The sequence below is a fragment of the Bombina bombina genome, chromosome 2 (assembly GCF_027579735.1).
Source record: "Bombina bombina isolate aBomBom1 chromosome 2, aBomBom1.pri, whole genome shotgun sequence".
NCBI lineage: Eukaryota > Metazoa > Chordata > Amphibia > Anura > Bombinatoridae > Bombina > Bombina bombina.
In genome coordinates this window covers 803,923,789-803,940,834 of record NC_069500.1, presented here as the reverse complement: position 1 = coordinate 803,940,834, position 17,046 = coordinate 803,923,789, and the positions used below count along the sequence as shown (strand labels likewise).

The 17,046-nt window shown below is 39.9% G+C and overlaps 1 protein-coding gene across 1 annotated transcript in view; it reads right to left on the bottom strand.

Moving 5' to 3' along the window:
- The window catches only part of LOC128649634 (immunoglobulin kappa light chain), a 133,183-nt gene extending 125,847 nt beyond the window's left edge, over positions 1–7,336 (bottom strand). Inside the window, exons 1-2 of the mRNA XM_053703000.1 lie at positions 7,270–7,336; positions 6,872–7,194 (exon numbers count right to left, since the gene is read on the bottom strand). Coding sequence (XP_053558975.1) covers positions 6,872–7,194; positions 7,270–7,318 — 372 coding nt within the window. The 5' untranslated portion in view covers positions 7,319–7,336. The remainder of the gene's footprint in view (positions 1–6,871; positions 7,195–7,269) is intronic.
- Between the last annotated feature and the right edge of the window lie 9,710 nt (positions 7,337–17,046).

Here is a 17,046-nt window from a genome sequence, read left to right as displayed (position 1 = left end):
ATGTATTTCAAAATTAAGTCAGCTGTAGTGTAAACTGAACAGTTTTAAGTTAACCTGTCTCATTTCAAACACTGAGCAATCTTAGTCTGCGAGTATAACATTTTATGCAGATGTAAAAATCTTAGATAAAATGCCTCCTTGCATCTGGAAAGTCCTTGCATAAAGGGGCAGTAAACTGGAATGTAATTATATATATATATATATATATATATATATCCTCCATGTGTATCTGCACTCACAATCTCCTCTAGTCATCAACCAGGGTGCCAGGTCAGTAGTATTCACAGGATTTCAACATAGGACTGCACTCACTGGATTTTCAGCATAAAAACTTATTTATTGTGGTAAAGTTTCGGAGTCCACAGACTGGAGTCTGTGGACTCCGAAACGTTACCACAATAAATCAGTTTTTATGCTGAAAATCCAGTGAGTGCAGTCCTATGTTGAAATTATATATATATATATATATATATATATATATATATATATATATATATATATATATATATATATAATACCATCCCTTTATCACAGGATATACCCTCCCAAGGTCGCCTGCCTGGGTGCAGTGATGCTTTCGATATCTCCAATACAAATAACAGCACTCTCAGGTCTTTCGTTAATGTGAGAACAACAAAAGTCTCTTTTTTATTGGAACGTTTTCAAGGAGCTTGTCCCCGTCATCAGCATAACAAACGTGTGAAATACAACATATATTTATACTAACATATCAATTTACATCAATGACAACTACCTGTGTACCTCTTAGTGCCCCAGAATAAACCGCCAAACACTCGTGAATGGAGCGCATTATGCGTTCCAGTGATTTGCAACCGGATGTGTCTCATGTCACATGACTTCCGGTCTGTAATTTTTTACATTCTCCGTGTAAATTAACTATGATTCTCAGATCATAATCTTTTGTGCGAACTATGTGTAATAAAGTGTTATTATATCCCTGTGACTTTCTTCAAGTGTTGTGATTAGCCTAATATTCAAAAATTCCTTCATATATATCTATCATCGAAAGTTTTTATTATAGGCTTATTACGTCAATGCAGCCACTGTATCCCTGCATTAACTAATCACTCTGTCATCTGCATAGTGTATTTGTGACTGTATGTGGGTAAATGTTCTGTGTATATTACTATGGTCTCTAGTATAAGCGCATATTCCTGCTGTTTTGTGACCAATTGTTTATCTGGGTTGCCTTGGTAACCCTGTAATGCCTTATTTGAGCAGTCTATGATCTTACAAGCCCTGCTCTATATTGTTTCTTTGTTAAGGCATAATGTGTACTGTCTGTTATACCAGTTATCTATTGTAGACCCCTAGCTTGACAGTTTACCACACTGCATCTTATATATATTATCTTTCTCCCCACTATTTACATATTTGTTTCTTACTACATGTCAAGTAGATATCACAAGTCGATCATGATCAACTTGTTCTAACCATTGATCACGTCTGTCCAGAGATAAAACGATAAAATAACTTTAAACATAACATAAATTATTTACATATATGCTATCAGCATATAGTTGTAGAATCAATTTTTGCTATCTGTGCTTTATATATATTGAGATATCATCTTAATACTAATTCTTTTTCACCATTTTCCGTATGTTTACACATCAAAGGATTCGCTTTTCTTCTGAGATCCTGTGTATCAGATCTATATTCCTTTGGATTCCATTCTTAAATTAGAATGTTACTTTATTCCTTCCTTACTGGGTTTAGATAATGTCCATGTTTGTAGTTTCTCTCTATTCATATTGGCTACTGTCTATGTAGGTTTTGGGAGTGGGTATATAGTGGTAACTTGCCTGATATGTGTCTTATCCAAAGAGTAGTGGAAGTCACTTTCATGTCTCCCCTTACTCGGATCATAGGAGTATGATTGGGGCACTACCCCCCTTGGGGTCTGTGTCCCTATCCATCCCTGATATGGTGCACAATATCTTAAAGGCATACCTTAGTTTGTATCTCCTACCTATATCAGTGCCTTGAAGTCTGGTGCCGAGTTGAGCCCCCCTGGATGTATTGTTCCTAATCTGTACATCCATTCTGCCTCTCTTCTGAGCAGGGCTTTATTACGATCTCCTCCTCTTTCCAACTGGGGGATATGATCAATTAGAATGTATCTAATGCTGGATACCTGATGTTGTCTTTGTGCACAGTGTCTGGCTACAGGTTGATCCGACTCTCCTGTGTCTAGTGCCACACGTATCGCCCGCCTATGGTTGGCCATTCTTTCACGTAGTGTTCCGCTGGTCTTTCCAATATAGAACCGGGCACATGAGCAAAAGAGTAAATAGATTATGTGTGTTGTATTACACGATAAGGAATGCTTGATGTGATACACTTGATTGGTGTGCGGATGATGAAAGGTTTTGGTAGTTATCAGGCCGTTGCATGTGGTACAGCCTAAGCATCTATATGAGCCTTTGATGTTGATCTTTTCTTTATTCAGATAGCATCTTTTAGGATCTGTTTTTACCAGCAGATCTCTTAGATTGGTGCCCCTCCGGTATGCAATCATGGGTGTGATATTGTGTGCAAATCTTAGTTTAGGATCCGATTGTACCACTGGCCAGTGTCTTCTCAGGATATTACCAGCCTCAGTGGTGTTGGGTGAAAATGTAGTAGCCATTATGAGCCTGTTGGATGGTTCTATTTTGTTTTCTTTGTATATAAGAGTCTCTTGTGTGTGCGGTAGTACTTCTTGTAGAATTTCATCTATTATACTCTTCTTGTACCCCCGTTGTATGAATTTGTCCCTCATATATTGAAGTTGGGAGACCCCTGTGGCTTTACTTGTGTTGTTACGTATTACTCGTATCATTTGTGATTTAATGATTCCTTTGAGTAAGGCTGGTGGGTGGCAGCTATCCACAGAAAACACACACTCACAGAGACATCCACAGAAAACACAGACATACATACATACATACATACACACACACACCCTCACAGAGACATCCACAGAAAACACAGGCATACACACCCACCCTCACAGAGGCATCCAGAGAAAATACACAAAGACAAACATACACACACCCTCACAGAGACACCCATAGAAAAATCTCAAAGACATATGCACACACCCTCAGACATCCACAGAAAATGCACAAAGACATACACACCCACCCTCACAGAGAGACCCACAGAAAAAAAACAAAACATACACACTCATAGAGACACAAACCAAAGCACAAAGACAAACACAGACACCCACAGAAACACTCACAGGAGGAAATATTTATGCACCTTGCATCCCCTAAATAAACATTGTGTGACATGCATGATTGGGCACCACACTCTATCACAAACCTACCGATAGGAACTCCCTTCTATGTGCAAATAGCTGCCACCCACCAGCCTTACTCAAAGGAATCATTAAATCACAAATGATACGAGTAATACGTAACAACACAAGTAAAGCCACAGGGGTCTCCCAACTTCAATATATGAGGGACAAATTCATACAACGGGGGTACAAGAAGAGTATAATAGATGAAATTCTACAAGAAGTACTACCGCACACACAAGAGACTCTTATATACAAAGAAAACAAAATAGAACCATCCAACAGGCTCATAATGGCTACTACATTTTCACCCAACACCACTGAGGCTGGTAATATCCTGAGAAGACACTGGCCAGTGGTACAATCGGATCCTAAACTAAGATTTGCACACAATCTCACACCCATGATTGCATACCGGAGGGGCACCAATCTAAGAGATCTGCTGGTAAAAACAGATCCTAAAAGATGCTATCTGAATAAAGAAAAGATCAACATCAAAGGCTCATATAGATGCTTAGGCTGTACCACATGCAACGGCCTGATAACTACCAAAACCTTTCATCATCCGCACACCAATCAAGTGTATCACATCAAGCATTCCTTATCGTGTAATACAACACACGTAATCTATTTACTCTTTTGCCCATGTGCCCAGTTCTATATTGGAAAGACCAGCGGAACACTACGTGAAAGAATGGCCAACCATAGGCGGGCGATACGTGTGGCACTAGACACAGAAGAGTCGGATCAACCTGTAGCCAGACACTGTGCACAAAGACAACATCAGGTATCCAGCATTAGATACATTCTAATTGATCATATCCCCCAGTTGGAAAGAGGAGGAGATCGTAATAAAGCCCTGCTCAGAAGAGAGGCAGAATGGATGTACAGATTAGGAACGATACATCCAGGGGGGCTCAACTCGGCACCAGACTTCAAGGCACTGATATAGGTAGGAGATACAAACTAAGGTACGCCTTTAAGATATTGTGCACCATATCAGGGATGGATAGGGACACAGACCCCAAGGGGGGTAGTGCCCCAATCATACTCCTATGATCCGAGTAAGGGGAGACACGAAAGAGACTTCCACTACTCTTTGGATAAGACACATATCAGGCAAGTTACCACTATATACCCACTCCCAAAACCTACATAGACAGTAGCCAATATGAATAGAGAGAAACTACAAACATGGACTTTATCTAAACCCAGTAAGGAAGGAATAAGTAACATTCTAATTTAAGAATGGAATGCAAAGGAATATAGATCTGATACACAGGATCTTAGAAGAAAAGCGAATCCTTTGATGTGTAAATTCTAGAGAGCCCACATATGAGCAAATTTTAGAAAAACATATAAGGATCATAAAAACTATCAAAACATACGGAAAATGGTGAAAAAGAATTAGTATTAAGATGATATCTCAATATATATAAAGCACAGATAGCAAAAATTGATTCTACAACTATATGCTGATAGCATATATGTAAATAATTTATGTTATGTTTAAAGTTATTTTATCGTTTTATCTCTGGACAGACGTGATCAATGGTTAGAACAAGTTGATCATGATCGACTTGTGATATCTACTTGACATGTAGTAAGAAACAAATATGTAAATAGTGGGGAGAAAGATAATATATATAAGATGCAGTGTGGTAAATTGTCAAGCTAGGGGTCTACAATAGATAACTGGTATAACAGACAGTACACATTATGCCTTAACAAAGAAACAATATAGAGCAGGGCTTGTAAGATCATAGACTGCTCAAATAAGGCATTACAGGGTTACCAAGGCAACCCAGATAAACAATTGGTCAAAAAACAGCAGGAATATGCGCTTATACTAGAGACCATAGTAATATACACAGAACATTTACCCACATACAGTCACAAATACACTATGCAGATGACAGAGTGATTAGTTAATGCAGGGATAAAGTGGCTGCATTGACGTAATAAGCCTATAATAAAAACTTTCGATGATAGATATATATGAAGGAATTTTTGAATATTAGGCTAATCACAACACTTGAAGAAAGTCACAGGGATATAATAACACTTTATTACACATAGTTCGCACAAAAGATTATGATCTGAGAATCATAGTTAATTTACACGGAGAATGTAAAAAATTACAGACCGGAAGTCATGTGACATGAGACACTTCCGGTTGCAAATCACTGGAACGCATAATGCGCTCCATTCACGAATGTTTGGCGGTTTATTCTGGGGCACTAAGAGGTACACAGGTAGTTGTCATTGATGTAAATTGATATGTTAGTATAAATATATGTTGTATTTCACACGTTTGTTATGCTGATGACGGGGACAAGCTCCTTGAAAACATTCCAATAAAAAAGAGACTTTTGTTGTTCTCACATTAACGAAAGACCTGAGAGTGCTGTTATTTGTATTGGATATATATATATATATATATAAAAATGCATATCTGCCAAAAGGGCACCTACCATTTGTGTATTGAGGAGGAAACATTTCTGCATGATTCTAAATATAGAATTTCTACAGCATTGTCAAATAATCATAAATACACTGCTGTTAAAAAAAATTGTTTTTATGGACCCCTGGCCGCACCATACAACTACTACCACACTGAAGTTACAATCTGAAATTGCACAAAGAAATAAAAAAAAACATTTGCTCAGTAAGTCCTACCTCCTCTGCAAATGAAAGTGATCTGCCGTCTGACTCAATCACACACTGTACAAACAAAGTGCCAAGTCTGTCTCACACTGTGCATAGTGGTTTAGTGCACACTCAGAAATCCTCTCAAATGCTAATACTTTACTACTTGTAATAACATTTCTCATGCTCAATTAGCACTCTGCTGTAGTGCCTCATGGGGCCCCCCTGGCCCATTGGGCCCCTGACAGGAGTCACCCCTGTCACCCCCTGATGGCAGCCCTGGCCGCAATCCCCATTATTTTCAATGGGAGACACATTGCCAAATGCAGGCACTTCGTGGGTCGGCCCCTTTAATTTGAATATATCGACAGACCGATAAACTGTGAGCCTTGTGAACCCAAGCAGGCAGTCTCTCATCAGTCTCTTGATTTTTTGGGATCTTAGAAATTGCTACCTGTCTAATAAACTCACACTCGTTACCTCTCGTTGACTTTTGAGATTCACATGCTTAGCTACTTTTTCCTTACATTGCTCCTCAGGGTTATATCTCTGCAAACATTTGTACTGGGATAAATAATTTATAGTTATATTTAAAAATAATTTGGGTAGTGTGCATACATTTTGCTCAAAACTTATATTTTAAACCTTAATAATAAAATTCTTAATATCTTCATATCCAGTTTATTTGCTTAAATAATGAATATACAGTAAATTCCTCTCTGTAATCTCTGTGTTTGTACTGTTAATAGAATCATAGTAACAGGGATCATTCATTAGATTATGAAAAATACATTGTGTTGTTAATCCTTATTGTCTTTATGTTGCTTTTGCTACTTGATATTTCCAAATTTCACTTCTTGTTTTATAGTCTGCAGTTTCAAAGTTTTTGTCAGGCTCTATATCACTGTGATATGATTTAGTGCTCGCATAACCTTTAAGACAGTAATAGACAGATGTGTCTGCAATCTGTGCATCTTTAATAATCAGCTGATATTCAGTCCCAGCACTGTTTATTGTGCCAGTGAAATGAGCTGATGACATCCCAGGTCCATATTTGGGTGCTGTGTATGAGTGATGATGGTAAAAAATAAGTTTAGGAGACTCCCCAGGTGATTGTTTAAAGAAATACATGGCCCAACCATCCTTAACTCCTACATTGCAGTTAAAGGTAAAACTTTGCCCAGGACTAATTGACCCAACCTGAGGTGTCAGCGCCGGTGTCTGTGACTGAGCATCTGAAAACATAAAATAAATCAGTTATCTGTGTGTAAACCAAGTGCCAGAATGTCAGAAAGTTCCTTGTAACTTACATGAGATGCACAGTGAGAGGCAGCATAACAGGGTCTGCAGGAGGCTCATTTTAAGAGAAAATATCTGTCATGTGCACCACCTAAATATAACAGCAAACAGCCTGAGAGAGGAATAAATAGTATCAGCAGCACCAGGATCCACCTGTTTGTTTATGCAAATTATTGTAATGAGATCAGATATAAAGATAAACCAGCTGCTGAGAGTTCTGTAATCAGTTAAATAATGTGATTAGTAGAAAATAATTAGATCTGCTGTTTAATTACTTTATAATTTACCTGCAGCACCTTGATTTGTATACAAATAGATGATTTACAGTAAATATTCTTCATTTAATCTCAACATTTATTTTCCACTCTTTTATATTGTTTTTTAAGTGTGTTTCCATGTTTTTAGTTTTTATTTATTTTTTAAAACTTTTAGGTCATCGTGATGTGCACTGTATGTCATTTTTCAACTAGATGTTTTTTTCTTTACGATTTCCTCATTTTTTTTAGAGGTACCAAGCAGCTGGGTAAACTGAACTTGATAAAACTATGCTTTATTATTTTTTTTTTGTTGTAATAATTTTTATTAGCAAATACAAAATTACATTAAAAAATGGTATTACAAAATGTAACAAAAAAATAGTCAGAATGTAACATAATCCAAATGATTAGTAAAAACAGAACAAAGTTTTATAACAATATTATATAACATGTTTTTATTTAATTTTCTTAAGCAGACTGAATGTAGAATATAGTATAGAATATAATTTACTCCTGGGTGAGTCTTGAAATCAAGGTCAGAAGAGGGGAAAAAAAGTGTGAGGGGTTTGTGACCTGCTTCAATGAAGATAAAAATGCTATCTCTCCCAGGACATTACAAACCAATCCAGATCTCAAGTGTGGTCAAAGCTATCATGCTCCTAGTTACTATCCTGGGAGGCTGTGTCCAACATTACCAATATTTTACCCTGTCTGCTAAACTGAACATTATCCAAGGTTTCCATGTTGAAAGGACGTAATCTAATTTGTGTAATATAATTGAAATGGTATTTGCTAGCTCATAGAAGTATTATTCCCGGCAGTGAAAGGGTTAATTAGGTATCTTAAAAGTTTAATTTTAGCTTTAGTGTAGAGATTAGCCTCCCACCTGACACTCCCCTCCCCCCTGATACCTCCTAAACAGCTCTTTTTTTTTACTGTAACAAATAAATGCAATTATGTTTAACATCTCCTTTATATGTGTTCGCTGTGATTGATATTATTTACAATTTTCTAATTTGCCAACTTTTTTTTAATTATATTTAGGAATTAGTGAGTGCTGGACAGGATAGTCTTCCGTGTTTTGTTTTTTCTTTTGTGATTCAGATAGAGCATGCAAGTTTAGGCAACTTTCTAATTTACTCCTATTATCACATTTTCTTCATTCCCTTGGTATCTTTATTTGAAAAGCAAGAATTTAAGTTTAGATGCCATCCCATTTTTGGTGAACGACCTGGGTTGTGCTTGCTGATTGGTGGATACATTCACCCACCAATAAACAAGTGCTGTCCAGGGTGCTAAAGCAAAAATTGTCTGGCTCCTTAGCTTAGATGCCTTCTTTTTCAAATAAAGATAGCAAGAGACGAAGAAAAATTGATAATTGGAGTAAATTAGAAATTTGCTTAAAATTGCATGCTCTATCTGAATCACAAAAGAAAAAAATTGGGTTCAATGTCCCTTTAAAAATACATGGAACATTTTCTATTATGTGAATAACATTGAAATGTAAAAGATTTATATTAATTAACAGTAAAACACATTATTAAATATTAGTATTGATTAAAAAAAATGTTTTCTTGTTTTCAGGTATTCAACTGGAAAGTGCTCAGCGTGGGTCTGAAATATTAATATCTGGCCCGCGCTTATATTAGCACTCCACTCATAGTCTAGCCTATTGTATGAACCCAACCTGATAAGGATTGATCAATTTAGCATAATTCCATTAAAGGGACAGTCTAGGCCAAAATAAACTTTCATGATTCAGATAGGGCATGTCATTTTAAACAATTTTCCAATTTACTTTTATCACCAATTTTGCTTTGTTCTCTTGGTATTCTTAGATGAAAGCTTAACCTAGGAGGTTCATATGCTAATTTCTTAGACCTTGAAGGCCACCAATTTTCAGAATGCATTTTAACAGTTTTTCACCACTAGAGGGTGTTAGTTCACGTATTTCATATAGATAACACTGTGCTCGTGCACGTGAAGTTATCTGGGAGCAGGCACTGATTGGCTAAACTGCAAGTCTGTCAAAAGAACTGAAATAAAGGAGCAGTTTGCAGAGGCTTAGATACAAGATAATCACAGAGGTTAAAAGTATATTAATATAACTGTGTTGGTTATGCAAAACTGGGGAATGGGTAAAAAAGGTAATATCTAGCTTTTAAAACAATAAAAATTCTGGTGCAGACTGTCCCTTTAAGTCGAGTAGCTATAATTTTAGTGAAAAGTTTCCTGTCCTGATAAATCAGGGAAATTGTCCTATAGTTGCTACTTTGAAGTTTATACTTACCTGGCTTGGGAAGAATTGTTATTCTGGGTAAAAGGAATTCACTAAGAATCTCAGCTCCCGTTATGATAGCAGAAACAATTGTTTGGCAATGGGATGGCAAAAGTATCTGATAAAGTCTTATAAAATGACCAAGAATAACCATCTGGGCAAGGTACTTTATTGAATTTAAGGGGTTTAATGGCAGTTAGGACGCCCTCCTCTGAAATAGGAGCATTCAATGTGTCAATGTCTGCTGTACTCAGCTTGGGAAGATGATCTGATTTGTTGTACCCGCTTGCTTATCTTTGGATGGTAAGTGGGGTAGATTATAAAGTTTCTGTTAGAAGCCTGCAAATTTATAAGCTATTTCTTGAGAGCGAATAGCTAATTTTCCACCTGCATATTGGAGCTGTGGGATCAAGATAGATCTTGTTATATCCCTAAATTTTCTAGCCAATATTTTATCAGGATTATTGGAATACATGAAATACTAAGCATCCAAACATTTAATGGAACAAGTAGCCTCATTCAATAACAGTTTATCAAGCTCTGATTGTTTAGCTATAAGAGTGGATGAAGGGGATCCAGAACCCTTCTTGATACGATCTGCTAATAGATCTGCTATTTCAGCACTAAGGGCTCCATGTACTAAGCAGTCAATTCATCCGTCATTGTAGACGCGGATAAACTCGCCGTTACTCGCCGCGGGCGAAATGGTGTCCGCTGTCGCTATGTACTAATATTCCCCCAATAAATAGACAAGTCTAGCCCGCCGCGAGCAGTTGCGGATTGTTGATAAATTTGACGCCTCGCTCGCCGCGACTAAGCTGATGTACTTAACTTTCAGTTGAATTGTCTGGCCAATTATTAACACGTGACATGCAAGGTGTCACGAACATCATAGTAGTCGCGGGAATAGAATTTTGCTCCTATAAAAGTTCAACTTATCTAAACAACTTTATTATTGTTCAAAATTTTTTGAAGAGTGATAACAGAGCGTTATTTTTGTAATATTTATTTACAATTTTGATATGGCTTCATCTGGATCTGATAATATATAAATATTAATATAAAAATAATTATAAAGATTGACAACTATACAATACAAATTTAAATAGATTACTCTACAGTCGACAAATTGGGCGCAATTTATGTACATGGAAATGAGAGACAAATTAGACGCCAGTTATGCTGTAAGTACAATGCTGATATTACTGCCTTTTATATATGTCTAGACTGGCGTCATTGACTTTCCTATTGTTTTGTACCTTGCCCGCCACCTAAAAGGTGGCGAGGCAAAAATAACGAGGTGGGAGCGGAAATTGTAGCGAGCGGACAAATAGATTTTTTAGTACATTCGTTTTTGGCGAGTTGGTGGTCAAATGTGTCTAATTACAGTGAAAAATGGAGCGGTAGCGAGGTTTGGCGGATAAGTACGCTCGCAATTTTAAAGATGCGAGTTTTAACATAATTGACGGCTTTGTACATATCAGTTTGCGAATTTTGACGCGAGATTTGTTGCGGGTAGCTCGCTGACTGCTTAGTACATGGAGCCCTAAGCGTTTGTTTCCTGTCAGATTTTATTTTATGTAACTAGGAGGCTTCCTTTATGAGCAACCCTCTAATATACACTTTAAGAGCATCCCATTAATAGAGGATTCTCAGTAAAATTCTTATTTTCAGTTAGGAAACAAAGAATATGTTTTACATTTCTACAGTAAAAGGGGTTCTTCAAGCAAAAGTGTATTAAAGGTCCATGACCTAAGTGTCAGGGTGCCAGGAATCAGACTGAGAAGAGAAGTGCAAAAATAATCACACCTTTATTAATAGCAAAAAAATAATAAAAAGTCCACAAGTCAAATAAAAAGCCAGGAATTAAAACCAGAGCTGGTAGTCAGACGAGCCGAGTCAGGAGCCAAAGCGAGTAGTCAGACGAGACAGAATCAGGAACAAGGAGAACAGCAGAGTCAGGAACAAGCCAGGGATCAGGAACCAGGAGGGACGTCAGACAGCCAGGTAATACAAAGGAGCTCTTACAAACAGGTCTGAGACAACGCAAGGGCAAAGCATACTGAACAAAGGCCCTTTAAATAATAAGTGATGACATTACAATTCTGAGACTGCATCCTGTCTCACATGGATGATGACACCAGTCTGGCCATAAAAGTAAGTGCAGGAAATGAGCAGCATCTCCCAGAATGCACCAAAGTCAGCAAGAGAGGTGAGTAAAATGGCTGCCAGCAGCACACAGCAAACAAAGCAGGAAAAACCCTGACAGTACCCTCCCCTCAACGACCCCTCCCCCGTGGGAGGACAAAAGGCTTATTGGGGAAACGGGCATGGAAGGCACGGAGGAGGGCGGGAGCATGAACATCAGAGGAGGGAACCCATGAACACTCCTCCGGACCGTAGCCTCTCCAGTGAACCAAATACTGTACGCGGCCCCTGGACATACGAGAGTCAATAATGCTGCTGACCTCATACTCCTCATGGTTGTCAACAAAGATAGGATGGGGACGAGGCAACACAGTGGTAAACCGATTACAAACCAATGGTTTCAAGAGGGAGACATGAAAAACATTGGAGATGCGCATTGCAGGAGGAAGGTCAAGAGCGTAGGCACAGGATTGACCCATCGGAGAATTCGAAAAGGACCAAGATAATGGGGAGCCAGTTTATTGGAAGGCACACGAAGGTTGAAGTTGCGGGAGGACAGCCAAACTCTCTCACCAACCTGGTAGGAAGGTGCGGGCAGACGCCTACGATCAGCCTGGAACTTTTGGCGCTGCATAGAACGATGAAGGCAATCCTGAATCTGCACCCACATGGAACGGAGTTGCCGGAGATGCTCCTCCAAAGCTGGAATACCCTGAGACATGAATGTATCGGGCAACAAGGATGGTTGAAACACATAATTCGCCATGAACGGGGATAACTTGGAGGAAGCATTAATAGTACTATTACGAGCAAACTCTGCCCAAGGTAACAGTTCAGACCAATTATTGTGGTGATCTGAGACATAGAAACAGATGAACTGTTCCAGAGCTTGATTAGACCATTCCACAGTCCCATTGGATTGAGGGTGATATGCCGAGGAGCTGGAGAGCTGGATCCCCATTTGAGCATAAAAGGAACGCCAAAATCTGGAGACAAACTGGCTACCCCAGTCCGACACTATCTCCTTGGGTAACCCATGTAAATGGAAGACCTCACGGCAAAAATTGAAGCAAGCTCCTGAGCGGTAGGCAATTTCTTCAAGGGAATGCAATGTGACATTTTAGATAAACGGTCAACCACCATAAGGATAACAGTATTGCCATTGGAAACAGGGAGCTCGACAATGTGAAGTCCATGGAAAGATGTGTCCAAGGACGCTCACCATTAGCAATAGGTTGAAGAAGACCCACAGGAAGACGTTGAGGAGTCTTATTCTGTGCACAAACTGAACAGGAGGCAACATACGCAGCAACATCAGAACGAAGACCTGGCCACCAGAATTGTCGAGTGACAGACCAAATCATTCGGTTCTTGCCTGGGTGATCTGCGGCTTTAGGATAGTGGTAAGTGTGCAAAAGTTTAGTTCGTAGATTCTCAGGAACAAAACACTTACCACTAGGTTTCTCAGGAGGTGCATTGGTTTGTGCAGCCAGGATCTCCTCACCCAAGGGAGAAGTCAAATTAGTACGTATGGTAGCAAAAATATGGTCAGGAGGTATAACTGGAGTAGGTACAGACTCCTCCTGGGACAGAGGTGAAAATTGTCGAGAGAGGGCATCAGCCCTAACATTCTTACTACCAGGCAGGTAGGAGACCACATAATTAAACCAAAACAAAAATAGCGCCCATCTGGCCTGTCAGGGCGACAAACGTTTTGCTTCAGATAGATAAGTTAAATTCTTGTGGTCAGTAAGAATGAGCACTGGCTCGCTAGTACCCTCGAGAAGATGCCTCCATTCCTTGAGTGCCAAAATTATGGCCAGTAATTCCCTGTCGCCAATTTCATAATTGCACTCCGCTGGCGACAATTTCTTAGAGAAGAAACCACAGGGATGCAAGGAACCATCAGGTGTAGGACGTTGAGACAAGAGGGCACCTACTCCAGTCTCAGACGCATCAACCTCAAGAATGAAAGGCAGGACAGGGTTAGGATGAGCCAGAACTGGAGTGGCAGCAAAGGCAGTCTTAAGACTATCAAAGGCCTTAATGGCAGTAGATGACCAATGGAGTGGATCATTCTCTTTAGGGGTCATGTCTGTGATAGGTTTGACTAAGGAAGAAAAGTTTTTAATAAATTTTCTATAGTAATTGTCGAACCCCAAAAAACATTGAATAGACCGAAGACCAACTGGGCGAGGCCACTGCAGAACTGCAGATAACTTGTCAGGATCCATGGAGAACCTTGCAACAGAGATAACATAACCTAGGAAGGTTAATTGAGTCTGATGAAACTCACATTTCTCAAGTTTACAAAACAGGCCGTTCTCGCGTAGTCTCTGAAGAACCCATGTAACATCAGAACGATGAGCCTCAAGTGTGGGTGAGTGTATGAGGATGTCGTCTAAGTACACCACAACACACTGTTGCAACATATCTCATAGGACATCATTAATAAATCCCTGGAAAACTGCAGGAGCATTACAAAGGCCAAAGGGCATTACAAGATACTCATAATGCCCGCTCCTGGTGTTAAATGCCGTTTTCCATTCGTGGCCCTCCTTGATCCTAACGAGATTGTACGCTCCTCTCAAATCAAGTTTAGTAAAGACCATAGCTCCCTTGAGGTGGTCAAAGAGTTCCGTAATGAGCAGAATAGGGTAAGCATTCTTAATGGTAAGACGATTAAGACCCCTATAATCGATGCATGGTCTTAACTCGCCACCCTTTTTCTTCACAAAGAAGAAGCCAGCCCCTGCAGGAGAGCAGGATTTGCGGATGGTCCCCCGAGACAGAGCATCGGAAACATACTCCTCCGTAGCACAATTCTACGCAAGAGACAGAGGGTAAACCCGGCCCCGAGGAGGAATGGCTCCAGGTTGCAGGTCTATGGCACAATCATAAGACCGGGGAGGAGGCAACGTACCGGCACGCATCTTGTCAAAAACGTCTAGGAACTCTCGGTACTCCTCTGGCAATTGAGATACCGAAGAAGTGCACAAGACTTGAACTGGTTTCCGAAGACAAGTGGAAATACATTGCAGAGACCACGACAAAATTTTGGACTTGCGCCAGTCGAGACTGGGATTGTGCTTTTGGAGCCAGGGATAACCCAGAACAACCGGAAAATGCGGAGAGTTTATCACCTGGAACTGGAGGGTTTCAAAATGGAGAGCCCCAACAGCCATGGATAACGGAGCAGTTTTGTTAGAAACGAGTGTGGGCTGCCATCAATGGCCTCAATAGCAAGCGGAATGGACCGAGGCAAAACAGGAATGGAGTGCTTTCAATGAAAAAAGCCTGTCAATGAAATAGCCCGCAGCACCAGAGTCAACAAGAGCCTGGGTGACTATGGAGGAGTCCACCCAGGAAAGGACAACCGTGACCAAAGGTTTCTCCTTTAGCGGTTCCGGGGACCAGGATAAACCACCCAAGGTCTGCCCCCGACAGGACCTTAGGTGTGAGCGTCTCCCAGCCGTGTAGGACAAGACTTCAAAAGGTGGCCCTGTAACCCACAATAGAGGCAGAGCCCCTCCCTCCTCCTAAAGGCCCTCTCCACCGCAGAGAGACGTGTGAATCCCAACTGCATCGGCACAGCAGTACCTGGTGACTCGGGACCAGGAGGCATGGGAGGAGAGGGAGACATGGGTGGGAACGAACACGTAGGAGACAACGGTACAGGAGGCTTCCGCAAGCGTTCCTTGAAAGAAGGCCTCTCACTTAGTCTGATGTCAATTAGGATCAAAAAAGACACCAATGCCTCAATCTTCTGGTAAATCTCGCAGCAACTTCATCTTTTTTTTTTTTTTTAAAATAAGTTTTTTATTGAGACACAAAAGAAATAATAACATATTACAACTTCACATGAATATATGCATATAGGTTTACAGATATGTAAAAGTACCCAATGAGTGGTAAGCATCTAAGTGAAAATAATTTCTCCCACCCAACATACACTTAGGTCTTCATTTGTAAGCGGGTAGTACGGTGTAAGGTCACGGAAGTAAATATAGGGTCTCTTTTTACTATTATGAGGAATAGTATGGGTGTGGGTTAACATATTTAAATCATTGTCTTGTGGTTAGGTAAACTTATGTAACCGCACTCTGTAAGCTGAAGAGGATGGAAGATGATAGTATATCAAAAAATTTATGTCAACAGTATGATTAGTAATAAATCTGCGAGGGCAGAAAAAGAATGCAGCGGGCAAGAGCCACTTAGGTTAAAAAAGAAATGGGTAAAGAACCCAGTGTAGGGGGGGGGGAGGGGGAGGGAGAGCGGAGCTGTTATGAATTACTTTAAATTAAGTGTGGCAGATATAGACAAATATGCACTACTATACCCTACTATACACAGGGAGAAGGGAGACTTAGGAAGTGCACTGGGCGTTCATATGTGGATTAAGGGATAGGGGAGGTGAGTCATGCAACAAGAAAAAACAAGAAAAAAAGATGATAGAGTAACATGAAGAAATAAACAATGCCAGGCCTCAGAAATTTGTGTGCTATAGGAGGGGAGTCTCCTGAGGTGATAAGAGTGATCGTCAGCTATTAGGTAATCATCTGTCAGATAGACTTCATATATATAATAACTTGACAAGATATGAGAAGGCTTAATAATCTCTATTAGGTCTCCAGAGGACTATACATCTGTGCTGGGTTATCTTGCTACCTCATGTGAACCTTGAGAGAGTTTTATTTAAGAGAGGAGGTCATGATGCATGAGGAGTCGACTGTTATAAAGCAGACCTGTAACCTCTGGAGACCAGATATATGGGTAAATACACTTAGCCTATTCCAGATTTGGGCACAACTATATAGTGTAGGTCTAAATCAAAGATTCAATGCCATGTCTCCCACGTAGTGTGTGTGGGCACTATCGGAAAGGTGGGGGATATCTGGACAACACAGTACAGTGGGTCACAGCCAGTTCTGCATATTTTTGAGTTTCCTTTGTGCGTCTTCCCCAGGTCATGCCTAGGGGAGTCCTGAGAGAAAGCAGAGTGAGTCCCGATATTAGCCGCACATCTAGGTGGCTGGGGTACAAAGCGGCTTCTTGAAAGTGTCTCATTAGTCAGTGACTCGCTGCAGGGTGATGTGAGTTTAGTC